Source organism: Antrostomus carolinensis, unplaced genomic scaffold, assembly GCF_000700745.2.
Source record: "Antrostomus carolinensis isolate BGI_N321 unplaced genomic scaffold, ASM70074v2 scaffold29335, whole genome shotgun sequence".
In the NCBI taxonomy this organism is placed as follows: Eukaryota; Metazoa; Chordata; class Aves; order Caprimulgiformes; family Caprimulgidae; genus Antrostomus; species Antrostomus carolinensis.
This window is the reverse complement of record NW_010316185.1, coordinates 21,417-38,056: the sequence shown is the minus strand read 5'-3', so window position 1 is coordinate 38,056 and position 16,640 is coordinate 21,417. Positions and strand designations below refer to the sequence as shown.

At 40.9% G+C, this 16,640-nt stretch overlaps 1 protein-coding gene across 1 annotated transcript in view; it reads left to right on the top strand.

Moving 5' to 3' along the window:
• The window catches only part of LOC104525140 (pleckstrin homology domain-containing family M member 3), a gene marked incomplete at its 5' end in the record, with an annotated part of 47,381 nt that extends 30,948 nt beyond the window's left edge, over positions 1 to 16,433 (top strand). The window contains 2 exons of the mRNA XM_010168210.1: positions 4,345 to 4,502; positions 16,256 to 16,433. Coding sequence (XP_010166512.1) covers positions 4,345 to 4,502; positions 16,256 to 16,433 — 336 coding nt within the window. The remainder of the gene's footprint in view (positions 1 to 4,344; positions 4,503 to 16,255) is intronic.
• Positions 16,434 to 16,640: the final 207 nt, after the last annotated feature.

The following is a 16,640-nucleotide window of genomic DNA, read 5'->3' as shown; positions in this document are numbered from 1 at the left end:
GAATCAGGAAAACCATAACCCAGTGCATGTGTGTCATGTCTTCCCGCCATCCAAACTGAACAGTAACACAAAGATACACAGAGAAGAAGGTTTGATTTACCTTTATTTACAACTTTGACTTGTATGAAAAGCCTCTGTTCTAGAAATAATCTAAAATAATTGTCCCGACACCCATTTAGCATATGTTCAGGTACTGTGTGCACCCTTAGTTTCTCCCACTGCTGCAGGCAAGTCTCTGCCTTCCCTTGTTGCTTGCCAGCACCACCTCAGCTTTCCCGAGCTGGCTGCAGGCGACTGGGCAGCAGGGCGGGTTGCTGGTCCTGGTTCTCCTGGCTTCACCCCTCCCCAGCAGCCCTGGCACCTGCAGCTGTGCTCTGGCCAGAGGGATGCTCTTGGCAATGTGGGCAGGGAGCCTGTCTGGGAGGTTCCTTCTAAGCACAGTTTGTCCCACAGTTTAGAGTGGGAGATATGTGGCAGTTAGTGTAAAAGGCAGTTTTAGTTTTGTTGGTTTAAATTCTAAGTGCAGGGCAGGGCCTGTCTTTTATGTGTGTATATGTGGGTGTGTATTTTTATACATGTGGGTGTATATTTTTGTACAGTTCCTCATGTGAGACACGCAGTTAGGAGCTGCAGTATGCGAAGCCACAGCTTTCTGTCCTGTGGTAGCTTAGAGAAGTGTTTTTCCAGATGCACAGCAGTGGACAGTGATTCTGATCTGAACGCTGAGGCTATTCAGAGACACAACTTGTTTTCAGCCTCTGAACACGAGTATTTTCCTCCTGTTGTCACTAACCAGCGTACCTCAATATACGCCAGATGCAGCAGTGGTAAGCTAACTGTAAGAGCATGGCCCTGTGTCCAGAATCCTTTTGGGATGGGCTGCTTGACCAGTTTAGGAAGAGAAAGCTGCACTGCACTCTACATCAATTGATGACCAGGATGCCATCATCAGTCACTTTTCTCTCTTAATTTTGGACAATGAAACAATTGCTTGCACTACAAAGAATTTGGATTAGAAAACAGACCTTGCTCTTCATGTGTGCTGAAGGTAGAAGAGAATCTGAACTCAGCAAGATTTTAATTTGTTTTAAGCTTTATACTTTTTTTCTTTTTTGAAGCCGCAGTATATTTTTAAGTCTTTGCATGTGCATGCTGAGGCTGTATTATGTTACAGGGATAAGTCAGTGATTAAATTTTTGGTTTCTGATCCTTTGACGTACTCTTTACTTAGTTCTGTGCTGAATTTCCACATTTCTTATGAAATGTGATAGACTGTTCTGTAGTTCATAATGTGTCATTTCACAGTTTCTCTATTTTGTAAGCTTATTTTGTAAACTGAAATGTCCTTAGGGAAAGGTTCAGGTCAAAGCTTAGGAGTGACTCCAACAGTGAGAACATGCATGTGCTGGGTTAGAGTGCATGGCGGCTGTGCAGTCTCCATCACTGTAAGGCTTTAGTAACAGATACGGCTGTGAAGAATGACATAGATGTTACTAGCTCTGCCAAGGCAGCCTTTTGAGGTTGTCACCCTCCCATGATTTCCCTGATATCTGGGTAATGCATTACATTTGTTCAACACACTTCTGTTCTTTAATCGCTTGTGTTCCCTTGAAACTCAAGATCAAATTCCAGCATCAGCTGGGAGAACATCCTGGGGCTCTGCCATTGTGGTTCTGGGATGTCTAAACTGACTGACACTGGGCCTCCAGCTGTCGCAGGAGAGTCACGGGAGATGTTTTGACACCTTTGGTTATATGTCCTATGCTCCTTTTCCCAAGCCATGAAACACTCACTTGGGAAAGTGTTACCTTGAATCTCCTCTTGGGCACAGCAAGTAGAAATCTTCCTTTTTTCTTGCCAGGGTAAAAGGAGATGAGGATTTTATTGTTATTAGCTACAAACACAAATGAGAGAAGGCTGCAAGGAAAAGTCATATCCTGTACACAACCTTGAGGTCTCTGATGAACCAAAATGACACAAAATTTGCAGATGCTAAAAATAGTGATAACATCAGTTTGATGTTGCATTTTGTCTTCTTCCTATAATGCAGTAAAATAGCCTGTAATTCACATTGCAAAATTGCATGCATGGCTCTTTGAAGATATCATCTTCATTGTATGTCTGCAGTGGCCAGAGTTACAAGCCAACCCACTGCAGTGTTACAGTGAGCCATTCAAATAAAAAAATAAACAGGGGCAAATAACACCAGCTCCTTGGGGGCAACTGCCCACTCTCAATCTGTCTTGCTTAGGTTGTGAGCTCATAGGAAACCTTTTGTGCCTTGTAGAGACTTAAATTCACCCCTGATGCTTAGGAAGGTAATAGATTATGTTAATTTTGTTTATTACATTATATAAAATGTAATTTTAATTCAAAGATTTAACTTTTAAGTCCTTGCTAACAGTGGCATTGGTACAGACTTTGCAGCTCTTGTCTTCAGCCTGGCATTTTAAGTTGAACTATTTTGTGGCCTGTCAGAGGTGGTTGCTGTAGCGTGAAAATGCTTTGGAAAATATGTACACATCGTGATTTATTTATTATCTTTGTGTATTTCATCTATTAGTGCTAAGTGGCTTTTTGCAGGGTGATTATAGCCATGTCACTAGCTGTGTGGCTTCGCTGTTTCTTTCCTTCTGATTACTGAATGCTATCAGCTTTTGTGTCTTTCCCCTACTCCCAAATTGTTTGGCTTTCAGACTCTGTAGCTCTGGAGTCTGCAAGTAAAAAATTTCTTCCTTTAAAACTAAAAACAAACCCAGCCTAGAGGAACTAAACTAACTTCTGCCCATCAGTTAGAAGGTTAGTAATATCACTCCCTTGAACTGTGGCTTCTTTTTTGTATTTCATGCAGCAGCTTCTTTACGTTGTTTATATTCTAGTCAAAGGGGATCTTCCTATACCAGGATGCAATAGGAACGTCGTTTTTCCTCTAACATGAGCAGATGTCCTATCTGCAGTACTAGCAATAACATTGCTGCTTCCTGTTGTTGCAGATGTTGTTAGCAGGCTAGAGCTGAAAGCAAAGAGGAGGCACATTTCAGCCCATGCCATTCAATGCCATCAACATCAACGCTACCTGTGCACCTTCTTTTCCACATGAGCACTTTAATAGTAGCTATCTCAGCTAGAAGGCAGGAAGTTGCCCTGGAACACAAATTTATTTCCTTTCTACTTTTACATAGAGAAGGAATGCTTCCAAAATCTCTGTTGTTCTTCTCTGCCTTAACTTTTGCTTTCTCTAGATTCGTTTACACTAAACCCAAATTGCAAGTGATGTGTTACCATATTGAGGGAAGGGGTACCTGAACTGAATCTGGCACACATTTAAGTGTAAATCTCTCCACTCTTAAGTTTCAGGGCACAGCCCCCTGCAAGCCTTCAATCAGCAATTATTGCATTCTTTTTCCTTTTTCTAGGAGGTCACTATCAAATCCCATGACACATTTCTATCACTAATCTGGCAGGCTGCCATTCAGACCACAGGAAGCCCAGGAGGGAAGAATATGCACTTAGGGCCTTATTCCATCTTCATTATACCCTACACCAGCAGAATTCCTTAAAGTCTCTGGAAGCTTGATCTGAATGGAAAGTATTTTGCCTGAATAGCACCCCTTATTGAGGTATTGTCATGGAGTCACAAATTTAGATGACTGTTGTGGCTGGCAGTTTAATCTATACTGCATGGGCGTTTTTTCATACCAACACAGAGAGTGCTAATCACTTCTAATGGTCTAGCAGGATTGTTGCGCCTTGAGGGACTTCTTGATTTGAGAGCTGGACACTGAAGGAAGAAAACACAATCCCAATTCAAGAATTTATCTTAGAATTTATTCATTTTGGTAATGAGAGGAATATTGTGTTTTAATGGTTCTCAGTAAGAAACACAAATATGCAAAAAACTTGTGCTTTGGAGGAAAAGGAACAAAGACAAATCTGCAATTTGTGCCTAAAAATAACAAGAAATTAAAATCATAATGTAAGGCAGTATCCATAGCTATCAGTTAATTTAAGGCTTTCATATTATCATCTATCTACTTTTCTGTGCCTTAGTGTGTGAATGCATTGTTGTACTTAAAATGACTACTAATCTTGTGTGTTATTGCTGTATAGAGACTTACAGAGAGGTAGTAACTTTGTTTTTATGTTTGGATCATTGCCAGTTCATTGGCTACTATTATCACTTGTGACTTTCTGGCACTATTAGTTGTTGGGAAGAAACTTTCTTGTTGTTTTAACCAGCAACACTTAGCTGCACTTCTGTATTAATAAATATTGTCTCAGTCCTTCAAGGAGTTCTAAAAATTTTTGAGGGGTTCATTCAATGTTGTCTTCTTCTCATTTCAGGTTATTGAAGGAAAACTGGCTCCTTTCTTGGGGAAAGTGATTAAGTTTGCCACCTCTCATGTGTACAGCTGCAGCCTTTGTAGTCAAAAGGGTTTCATCTGTGAGATTTGCAACAATGGAGAAATCCTTTACCCCTTCGAGGACATTTCTACAAGCAGGTACCATAATGTCAGTCATCCATTTAGCTCACATATCCTTGTGGATTCTCAGCCTCATTACCTCTTATTTAAATAACTAGGGACTGGATCCCACTAATGAACATTTCTGGGCAGCTACACTAGATTACTGATCCAGGGAGGCCACCACGAGCAGACTTGGAAATAGATGGGAAGAGCTACTTCCCAAAGCCCTGTAAGTTCCAACCCTAACCATTCTATGATTCTAAGTCTCAGAACAGCTGTCTCCAGTAGCATCACACAGTGTGATTTATCCAAAGCTTTTCTGAGTTTAAAAGTGTACTGAAAAGCTAAATGGATTCTCTGGAGTGATCACAGACATCTTTCTGGTATCTTATGTCACTGGGCCCATGATGTACTGGGATTATCCATTATAAAACAATAACCATCTATTCTGAATTGTTTTCCACGTGAGATGTTATGGCTAATTCTCTGCTTTCTGTGTGTGTACTCATCTGTGCCTATGTATACAGGATTATTATTATTTTTTTTAAATGACATTGCTATTCTCAAGTGGCTACAAAATATATATAAGTGTATGCCAGTCCTAAGCTAAACAAAAGAACCTTTATTTCACACTATATGGAGTACTGGATGCCAGATCAGGGACAGGAGTTGCATGGAAAACCTAGAAGCAAAATGCAGGAAACCAGAGCAGACTTGGCAACGCAGTAGTGTTACTACTCTTTTTGAAAACTGCCTTGGATTTTGAATAAGGGAGGGGGTTTTTTGTTGTTTGTCTGGTTTGTTTTTTTTTAACTCAACAGAAAGACAGTATATCTGACAGCACAGCATTCCTCTGCAGATAAGTACTTCTCTGGCTGTTTCAAATACAATCATTTTAATTTTTTCTCCAAAGTGTTCCATTGAAGGGAAAAAAAACTGAAGAGCCACCTTTGGAAACAATCAGGACTGCCTGTTAAAAAGGGCTTAGTTAAGAATCTGATTCCCCTGTGTGTACAAAGATGTTAAATTACAAGTAACCAAGGACTACTCTTTGGGGATTTTCAGCCTGACCTGAGTTTGAAAGACTGTTTGCACATTCTTTTTCCAGACTCTCATTCTAAAAAATGCATTGACAAAGCAGTGGACATAAGCTAAACAAGGTGTGCAGCTGAGCTCTATAAAAAGTTTTCAAGAAAGAATGTATTTAGAGTGCATGGTGAGATAGGCTGAGTTAAAAAGAGGGAGACTGAGATGATATAAAACGTAAGATGTCTGTTGAGACTGTATAAAAGTCATTTGAAGATAGTCCCAAAAGACTGATGAGGACATGTAAGAGCATTTTGGAAGACAAGTTTACTTGAAGTGTCTGTGCATTTGATTTGTCTGGGGGATTTTTGGTCACAAAAACATAATATACACAAAAAAATTGTGTATATTATTCCCCCGCCCTTCAGCTGAGATGCCTTGCAATTATAGAGTTTAAAACATTCTGGAATCAAATAGTATTTGTCATCAGTTCAGTGAAAGCCAAAAGAAGCTGCTTTAGCTCCTGTTTTTATGTGAATTGGAAGCCAGAAAGGACTTTTGTTCATGTTTCACAAATGTGAAGTAGTGGTTGATGTTATGCCAAAGACAGCGGTCTTTGTTAATTATTTTAATTAAAACACAATCAGCATGAAAGGTTCTCCAATATTTCTCTTTCTTATTTTGTCAGAGGTCATTCTACTTACTCCTTTTGTACTCCTTATCACTAAACCTTGCTTTTATCCCAAGCATTTTCCATTTCCCTTCCTAGTTAGTTTTCTCATCTCATTACTGCTCATGTGTGCACATGCACCTCTGTGACACTAACCAGATTATTTCAGTTCCATATTTTTGCTCTTTTCCACCCTCAGGCTGGAGGTGAGTCATGCCAACAGAGGAGCTTGTGTGTTTTACTGTGCAGCTCCGTCAGCTGCAAAGCAGTGAGGGAGAAGGCCAGGAAGAGAGGGTTTGTGTTTGTTTCCATCTCTTACAGATGAGAGAGATTTCTGAGGTAGGTCTGCTGACCACTACAATGACAGATGTAAGATGAGGAGGCTAGTTAGAAATAGGTAATATACAGAATAACCTGTGACAGATGGAATGGCAAGTCACAAAATGTTTGTGTGAAGACTTGCAGTTATACCTGAAATTTCTGTTGATGTGTTGTGATAGTTTCACTGATGTTCTCATATCAAGTCTTGCACTGAAACCAAAACACAGCTATTCTAACTACTGAGAAGAACATTAACTCTGTCCTAGCAAAACCAGGACATGTGTTCAGCTTTCCCTGTTAGTTAAGTGTGATACAGAGCTCTGAGTAAACAGTTAGCTCAGATTTGTGATTTAGTTGTACTATTGTGAGTCCACAGTGTGCACTGAGAATTGACTATGATTCCCTTTCTCCATCCTGGTTTTCTGGAATTGCTGTTTACAGCATAGTATTCACACTTAGTGCTTAATCCTACACTGCCAGGTACCCTGGCTTTAGCTCCCAAGTTAAGGAGGGAAGAGCAGCTGAGCTCTGAAGACCATGTTTTTCCCTCTTGCTTTTGAATGTTGCTCATTCACTTTTGAGCATGCTACTAATTCTACGAGCAAACTGGGCTGTTAGGTTAGAAATATTTGAAAGTGGGTGTATGACGGCTTTTGCAAACTTTACCTCTCTGTTGAAAGTTTGAAAAGTGAAGTCTGTCTGTGTGGGGGGGATGTGTCTCTGTTGAGCTGGGATTTGTTTTTCTGGCTATCTCCCTGACCTTTCTTACTCTTCAGAGAGAAGAGTGACAGCTGTCAGAGGGGCCGTTACAATTCCAAGGTGGTTCTCAGCTGGGTGTTACCTTTCCATCTTCATGGTCTCTTAGGTCAGCTTTGAGGTGGAGAGGTTTTTTGTCTCCAGAATATTCTCAGCAGTTTCTGGAGCAGTCTTCAGTAGGAATTTATGAAGGATGGGTCTTCTTTAGATAGACAGAGCTGAGAGAAAAGAAGGGCCCCTCTTGAGGGCTGGAGTTTCTCTTTGGTCAGGTTATTTGCTTGAGAGTAATTTTTGTCAGTCGTTGAACAAACAGAGTGAATACCTGGGTTATGCACTCCTCAGGGTTTGAATACACATATATTACATATCCTTCTCTCGCTAATCAGCATGACACATTCCTTTGTTGGCAAACGATTCCAAAACAAACACAATCAGTTCACTTAATTAGCAGGTCTGTGGGCTGTGCTTGGCAGGCTCTTTACATCCTGCTCAACAATATAGTACAACAGTTTACTGCCTTGAATGTAAGGGTGGGCTCACAAAGTCACAAAGCTTTCTAATGATATTTCCTTTCTTTGCCATTTCTTGGGAGGTGGCCATTCTGCACAGAGCTTAATGAAAGTCTTGATTCAGTAGTTAAACACTTACTTAAAAATTGTCCCATCCTTTTCCAATCAGTTTGATTCCTCTGTCCCCCATTTTCCTCTTTTCTGTCTTATCCATATTTATATAACAGTTCATCAGAGTTCTTTCTAAATTTCGCGGTTTCGGCATCTTTTTGAAGTCCTTTAAATCATGAGAACTATATTTAAAGCCTCCTGAGTTAATGACACATTTCGAGGAGCAAATTGCCAGCTAATGTAAACTCTCACAGCTCTGTTTTTGCTGGAGCTCTGGCAACTTAAACAACCTGAGCATCTAACTACTGTTTTATTTCTTGAATTAAATTTTCCCTGGACTTAAATTTAGCAAATAAACATATAAAATTATCCTATTATATAACTAATTTTATTTTTACAAGTGTTGTGAAATGAGTTAAAATATCCCTGGTTATAAATTAGCTTGTTAGAGATATCCTTGCCAGTTTGTTAGCAGTCAGGCGCTGCCCCTTAAGTTGTTCTGATATTGCTTATTCTTCATTAATGGAGTGAAGAGTTTTTGTTTCTTTCTCCTAAAATTAAAAAAAAAAAAGCAGAAGTGAAAAGAAAATGCCTGTAAATGCCTTTGTAGTGGTACTGTTGTCTATAATATGTGGCTGTATTTGTTTTATAACCTAGAACAATTTTTAACAAGTTTTAATTCTTAAGGAATGCTGAGAAAAATACCATTGAAATGAGAATAGAATTATTCATTAAAAAGGGTTTTCTGTCCAATTAGATAATTAAGTAATTATAGTTATGGTTACAATTATTATATGATACCCAGTTAATAAAGTTTTTGTCTTGCCTGTGTGTTGGCATCCTAGTGATTACTTTCACAGGCAATTTTTTGTGTTTTGCTGGTAAAGCTATTTGCTTGGTTAGGAACTATTTAGTCAATTCCTTGCCTTTTTTGTGGTGACTACAGATGTATGTGAACCACGGCGAGTTGCTCTTTTGTGTTCGTATTCATTTATCAAGGCTAAACTGTTTTTACTTTGCAAAGTTAATTTGTTCTGCAGATCAGTTAAGACATGTAGACCTTTTAAGATACAAACCAGAAGACCCAAGTTTAAAATAGACGTGCCACAGAACAGGCTTGACTATATCAGCCAGCTTGGATGCCTCTATAATCTTTGGCCACCATCCTGATAAGACCTATGAATGTATTTTACACGTAGTGAGAAGTCTTACTAAAGGCTCGGAGGCTGTGCTTAGCTTTATGTACATGCTAAAGTCTTTGCAAGGTTACAGCTCGCTGTGTTATGGATGCTGTCACTGGACAAAAACAGCTTTGAGCATTTGTGAGAATGTTAAAGATAGATATTGGATGGAGAGACTGAAATACGTAGTATAGAGCATTTCCAGGAAACACTGGCACAAGTCAGAGGCATCACTCAAGGTACATAATTTTTCCTCTTGCTTTGATTAGTTTGTTTTATGCTACACAGCCTTTCCCCAAGCCTAGTTCCCCTCAGCTGTGCTAGTAGTTTAGTACCTAATTTTTGAAAGAGTTTAGCTTATCAGATGTTGATAGTTGGTGGAAAGCATCCTGAAGTGATCTGCTCAGCACTTTCTTTAAAGAAACTTAGACACCTAAGTAGATGCTAAGTTCTCTTGATAATTTAATTTCACCTGAATCTGTCAAAACTAGTCAAAATCTTCTGGCCCAAATCTTCTGGTTTTTGTCTCTGCGGGGTAGCACAGTAACGTTATCTAAAATACATTTAAAAACCCCAAAGAGATAAAGTACACTGGCTTTTTCATCAAGCGTTGTATTTTGGTACTGGATTAGCTTTAGAGGTTGGTTTTACCTGCCTCATGTCAGAGTGGTGTTAGCTGGAACGTTCAGCATAAAGGCAGATCCATATTTCTAGCAGGAAGGTCTGCAGTGCTGCCCTGTGCTCTTCCCTGCTGGTTGGACAGGGCAGCCATCTTGCTTCCAGTTTCTGTTTTGCAGCTTCCCTCCTGTGCTGTCTTCTTCACTCTAGATATTTCCCACTTGCCAGTCAAGACCTTTTAATTCTTCCTCCTCCTTCCTCATGCAGATTACTCTTTTAAGGTAGACTTCTCCATATCCCAAATATGGTTCCTTGTAATCTAGACTACAGCTTTTCAATTGCTTTTGAGCCCACGAAAGCCAACACTGCCAACTCTAAGTGCTCGGAAATTCTAAGATTACCTTAAGAATCTTGTTGTTTATGTACTTTATTTTTTAATTGTTAAGTTCCTTTTTTCCATCTTGGGTGCAGGTAAGCACGTCTTCAGTATTATGGCAGAGCTACAAAGTCCAGGTGCCTTTGCCTTTCTCTTTTCTTAAAAGCAAAAATCCTGGCTTAATCACAGGATTCCAAGACTTGAGATGTACAGAAAAATGTGAAATAGTAGAGTCGTACCATCAAATTATGACGGTTGAAGGGCAGTATGTTAATATTACTGTTTATAGTGTTGCCTGACTTTTTGCTTTTAGGTCTTCAACCACCACTTTGTGAATACAGCGCATTAATAATAGGAGAGGTAGAGGAGCAAAGTCCAATTGATGGCATGGCAGCTAGCAGAGGCAGAGTATATATGTCTGAGCAATATAGACACTTGAAATCTCTGTGGCATCTCAGCCTCTCCAGGTTGTGGAGCTACCATGTTGAGGTCTTTTCCCCTTTCCAAAGTGACTTAGCTCCACTGACTAAAGTGTAATCCCATCAATTTCAGATTAAATGTTTTAATACTGATTTTAGTGTCCCTGTACTGTTTTCTTGTGAACTTCTGTGTACAAGGCCACATCACTTGGCTTGGGATCTCTGAACTTAGACAACTCACAAAGTGCAGTGATGAGATGGACAGTCAGTCCTTAGTTCTTCTACTGGATGCAAGTACGGAAATATATGTAGATAAGTGTAGAATAAATCCCTGCAGCCACAGCTGGGGGGAAACTGAGGACACTCTTCCCTCCTTAATCAGGAGTGAGAGAGCTCTGTGGAGGGGTCTGGGAGCTGCAGGATCCCTTTGTTTCTCCTTGACTCTGCTGCTGTGCTCCACTGCGGTACCACAGCCTGTGTACCCCACTGTCACGGGAGGATTGCAGGTGGGTAAATTAAGCTGCTGCTCTTGCTGAGCCCCAGCCTGTAACAGTTTGTTCTGTGAGCACCCAAAATGAAGGCGTGCTCTGTGACTACCTTGGCAGTGGGTGCTGGCATGACACGAGGAGATGCAAAAGGCGGTGCAGACGGGGAGATACCCAGCGGCAAGCCCTGGGTGACTGAGCCAGGATAGGGGCTCATTCATTCATCCTCCTGCGCTGCCTAGGGCACTTCTCCAGCAGCCCAGTCTAACCTATGCTGGGTGAACAGGAGCAGACCCTGGTCTGCCAGTTTTCATGCAGGGACACCAGGTAGCATGTCATTCAGCCGTCCTGGGGTGGCATTAGAGCAGCAGTGGTGGTGTTGGTCACAGACACCACGTCAGGCTGTGTTTGGGCTGGTCCCTGCAGCTGTTCCAGGAGTGCAAACCGTGGACACTCTCCTTGGTGAGTCCCATCAGTGCAGGCTGGCAGTCACTGTACCCTTGCGAGCTGGCACCTGTAACCAGCTCGCCCTCTGCATCGGTTCCCCCAGCACACAAGCTGGACTGATTGATGGTTGGCAGTTACAGTTATTTCCCTCTGGGGCCAGCCCAGAACCCAGCCATGCCATTAAATGAGGAGTGTCTTCAAGCTCTGATGGCATATCAAGGGTAACCCTTGTCTGATGAGCAGGTTGTATGGAAAGGAAAACTATGATTATGCTTTGAATCACTGCTGGCTCCTGGAATACTGAATTAATCATTTAAAGTGAATTTCAGACATGTAACGATATGAGGGGCTGGGCAGCAGACTCTGCTCTGTTTTTGTTTGGCCCTTTTTTCTTCTTCAGGGGCAAAGTTTTCAAAAGCGAGTCGGAAGTATTAACAGTTTTTAAGTATGGTATATAAAAAAACCCACCTGTGTCTAGAAAAGACTGTGTGTCATACAAGGCATTATCCTAACAAGTTCCTTATAAGGAGAAATCAATGTCATATCAGTGCCAACTTTCTTCCATTCATTTACTGCAGGGGTGTCCCTCCCTAAGCAGGCTCCTTGCGTTGGTTCCTAGGCAACTCTCATATAATGATACTGCACGTGTGTGTCAGGCATTGATTGCCTTTGGGGCTTTTTTTGTGTAAGTGAACACAAACTAGTCCATTTTCTTTTTCTTTGTGTTCTGCTGAAGTCTCTGAGAGTTTTGAAGGGCGTGTCTGTGACTAACTCGGAAATACTTGCAGACACGTATATATGCATAGCGTCTGATGGTGATCACGCGGGTATCCCTAGGCAAGGCTTACCTCAGCTACTCTGTGGTTTGCTCTTTGGGTTTGGTTTTTTTTTATATCCAAGCTACAGGTGGTGTCTTAGTATTTTGGATGCTTGGTGAATGTATAGTATCATCTAAAGAAGACATAATGAACAACCCCATTTTATCTTGTTTTTACTCTGTGTGAAGGGAAAGAAAAAAAACTGAAGAGGTCTAGTCAATGAAGGGTTCAGCACTACATCAAATCCTCACTGAATTCCTTTCAAGGGATTACTCACTTGAGCAAACGTTTGCAAGGTCTGGCACAGAGGAGATGGGGTTCTTAAATGAAAGTTAATGTATAAAATTATAAGAGAAAGGATGGTGGGTAAATACGGCATTGCAGTGAGACAGGGTAGCTTCTCAGCCCTTCTAAGAGCTCCTCGTTGATCTTGAGCAAGTCAGTTCACCTCTTGTTTTCTATTTGTGAGATGGGAGAGGTGGTATATCTGTCATCCGCTGTTTGTTCATTTCAGGGACCAACAGCATAACTGTGAGCTGCTTTGATTCCCTGCTTGGTGTTTGGAAGCCAGACAGGTACAGCCCACGTGCATGGTACTGAAGCTGTCCTAATAAACCTTGCTAGTCCCAACAGCTTCATCCCAACATAGTCACGCTGGTCAGTCTGTCAACATGTAAGGTTCCTAGGAGACCAATCAAACTGTCTTTCAGATGACATCCTGGACCATCAGTTGATCATCCCTGGGGTTTTTTGTCTGCTTAAGTTGGAAGGTCTTTGAGGCCTCTTTGTGTTGCAGCCCGCTCTTTGGGCACCTGATCTTACCCATGGGCATCTAAATGGTGATGCAGTATAGCAGCAATATACAAGTACAATCAATTGGTTGTGCAGAATATAGACTTACTTGAGCCATAAGCCTATGAAATACATGTGGGAAGCATGAAAACAATTTGCCAGAATTTACAGTTTACCAAATATTTATATTTTTATATATATATATATGTTTCAAATGCCCAGACTTAATGGCAGATACTAACATTGTCATATCCTCAGCATACGAGGAATAATTCTGTGCTTTTAATGTGGAAGAGCTTTTCTTTTGTAACTCGTAATGATAATATTAGGTGTCAGCATTAAATAAGAAGCAATCTGTTTGTAATATTCTAAGAAGGAATATAATTTTGGTATGGTTTTTGGTATCACTGGAAAATTTCTCACCATGAGATTAGGATAGATCAACCAGTTGACATTTCTGGGGTCAGTTAAGACTTGACTGTATTTGATACGCTGAAAAGCAAAACTGAAAAGCAAAACTGTAGATGGCTTGGGGTCATGTAGCTCCATCTCTTTAAAGGGAGTAATTTACCATTTGCCCAAAGGCAGAGCAAGATCAGCCTTGCCCCCCCCCACCCCCCCGCTGCTGACTGAGTTTCTTTAGCAGTGAGGGGATACAAGCACGCAGTGAAGGCTGACCTGGGTATCCTCTCTACTTGTCTCTATGAAGAGCAAGAGGCAGCTTTGTTCTCCAGCTCAGGCCACCGTTCTTCCAGGCTGCTGTTTTGTTGTCATCTGCACCCCACGGCTGGGGCTGGGAGTACATTAGTCTTCACTGGAGAAAGCAGAAAATAGGTCTTCAGAGCAGCAGTCAGGGGTAGGGGCACCAGAATGGACTGAGGATGGTCACGATGGCTGCTGCTACAGTGGACTGTGAGATACGAGGCTGGCTGTTTGCACTGCCTCTGGTTGGTGCCTGACAGTGTGAGGTCCTGGTCAGAGCTTCAGCTATTGCACTAGCTCTCATAAATAACCGTGCAGACATTTCTTCTCTGTCTTTTAGTTCTGAGTGATATGAGAGAAGTTTGTTAATTTTTTCCACTGAGCTTATATCTGAAAAATGAATTCATATTAATTTAAGCACTGTCAATCTTTGTTTTCTCTGCTGATAGCCATTGACTGGGGAGAGCAGGTGTGCTGACTCCTCTCTCATCCTGCTCCATCCATTTCAGCAGCAATTTCTGATAAGTTTTGTCACCTCCATGTGTTCTGTGGAGAAATATTGAATGAGCATAGGGAGTGGCAATGTGAGAGCACAGAATTACACTCCTCATCAATCATTACCCTCTGTCAACTTCCAGGGCACTGTAAATTGCTGACTAACAAGGGAGAATTAGCTTGATAAAATCACCATTAGTGTCAGTTCAGAATTATGTAAAGTTTTAAAGACACTGCTGTCCTCTCTCTCTCCCTCTCATCCATTACTGTGCCTGTTCGTGGAGATCCCAATCCAGCTAAGCACGTAAGCACATGTTTGATTGCAGGCAGATCAGTAATTCCAAGGAAATCACTGGGGTATGAGTCCTAAGCATGTGTTTATGTGCTTCACTGGATCAGGGCCATAACACATACCCTATGAGCACAGAAATGATAAATATCTCTGTGTGAGCCAGTTTCTTGATTCAAAACCAGATTTACACTCCCTAGCTGGACTTAGAAATAATGACAGTCAAGTTTTACTGCAAGAAGGCATAGTAGCTAGTAGATACACAGCATTATACTTAGCCTCTTTAACCTTCCTTTTCTTGCTTGTTATTTGATTTTTAACCGCTTATGCTAGCTAGACATGTGCCTCTATAAACCTCTGCATAGCCTTCTAAAAGCTCTTTGGTTACTAAAATTTAGGTCATGTTTGGACCCATGCATAAAATTTAAAGTGCAGCCAGATCAGAAGCAGTTTTTTAAAAGCTACAGGTGAGATGCAGATGCAGCTAATATAGCTAATTAGCTTATGGACTTCTCTCAGTGTTGTCAGACTGCATGGGAAATACTACAATTTGCCTTATGGCTTCTCAGTGTTTGGAATTTTTTTCTTCATGTTTTCAATTTTTCTTCACAGTCTTGAAGACAAAAACCTTATTTCTAAGGAAAAAAAAAGGCAAGCTCAAAGCAAACAAACAAAAAATCTCACTAAAGGTATAACAGTGGACACTTGGATTCTTGTATAGTCATCTGATGACAATAGCTACAAAAAAGGAAAAATGCGAGGCATTTCAGGACTTCCCCTGATTTGTGTTTCAAAATTGCTCTGGAGTTTGATGTTTTGTTGCTTTTGTTATTAGATTATCCAACTGGAATCTAAGACTCTGTACCTCTAACACTGTCATCCTTTTATTTTTTTACATTTGGTTACAAAGCTGTGGTGACTTACTCATCACTACAGATAGTTACTTGCATTGAAAGGCTGAGAATCTCGAACTGTTTAGTTGTAGCCCACTTCATGATCACTAGGTGTTTCATTGCTCCTCAGCCATTTGGAACTGGGGCTTCATCTGCTGTGATAATACATCCATTGCCTCAGAGTCCCACACAAATAAACCAGTCCTCTTGTTTGAAGTCATAATATCACATTTGAGAACAGAATAGCACATCTTTGAATGACAGAAGATATAATTGTGTTGATCTAGTCTGATCTTCCACAGGACATGGAGCAGAAAATATCACCTACCTCTGTTTCATTTTTTACTTTGTGGAATGATTACTTCTCCTTCTGTTGAAGTGGACTGTACTTTACTCTTCCCAGAGCAGCTGGTCACTGGAATTTCAGTGAGGAAAATGTCATGTCTTGACTGTTGCAAATGCTGAAATATATCTTAATGGAAATGAATATCGTTACTCTTCATTTACAAACCAAACCAGCAAACTTGTCTTTCATAAAACAAAATTGATGTCTATTCTGTGATAGATCTGAATGCTAGTTAATAAGAAGATAAGTATTAAGCCTTCTAAAAATTTCTGTCTATGGAGCAGAAGTGCTGGGACAGATTCTCAGCAACTGCAAATGGATTCAAGTCAACTTATTTTAGTGGTCTTGAGTAGCTTTACACCAGCAGAAGTGTGGGCAACCCAGTGTCTTTTACAACTCCACTCTTGAAATGTAGCAGTCTTTGAGCTACCAGAACCATTTGAAGGAATGTCTACTGCCCACAATCCATGTGAAGTCCATTGCATGCTCCAGTACTATTTTGTCATTCAATTTTGACACTAATTTGTGTTTGCAGGTGTGAAAGCTGTGGTGCTGTCTTCCACTCTGAGTGCAAAGTGAAGGCTGTACCATGCCCCAGGTGTGTGCGTAAAGAGTTGCAGAAGAAGCAGAAATCCTTCTGGAGGCAACTGAATATGGACGAGAACTTTGAAGAGTCTTGCAACATGTTTGAGTTGTCGTATCAGAACACTTGAATTCTTTAAGGCAGTGTCCAGCCGGAAGAGAATTCCCTTTCTCAGCTGCCAGCTCAAGCAACTTCTCAGCTTAGCCAGGCAGAAGTCTTTTTGCAAAATAATATCTGACCTTCTTCATCTGTGAATAGCAGCTGCCAAAGTGGCCATAAAGCCTTGTTGGCTTTGAAATACCAATGGCTAAACTGCATTTTGCATTGAAGTCCAGCC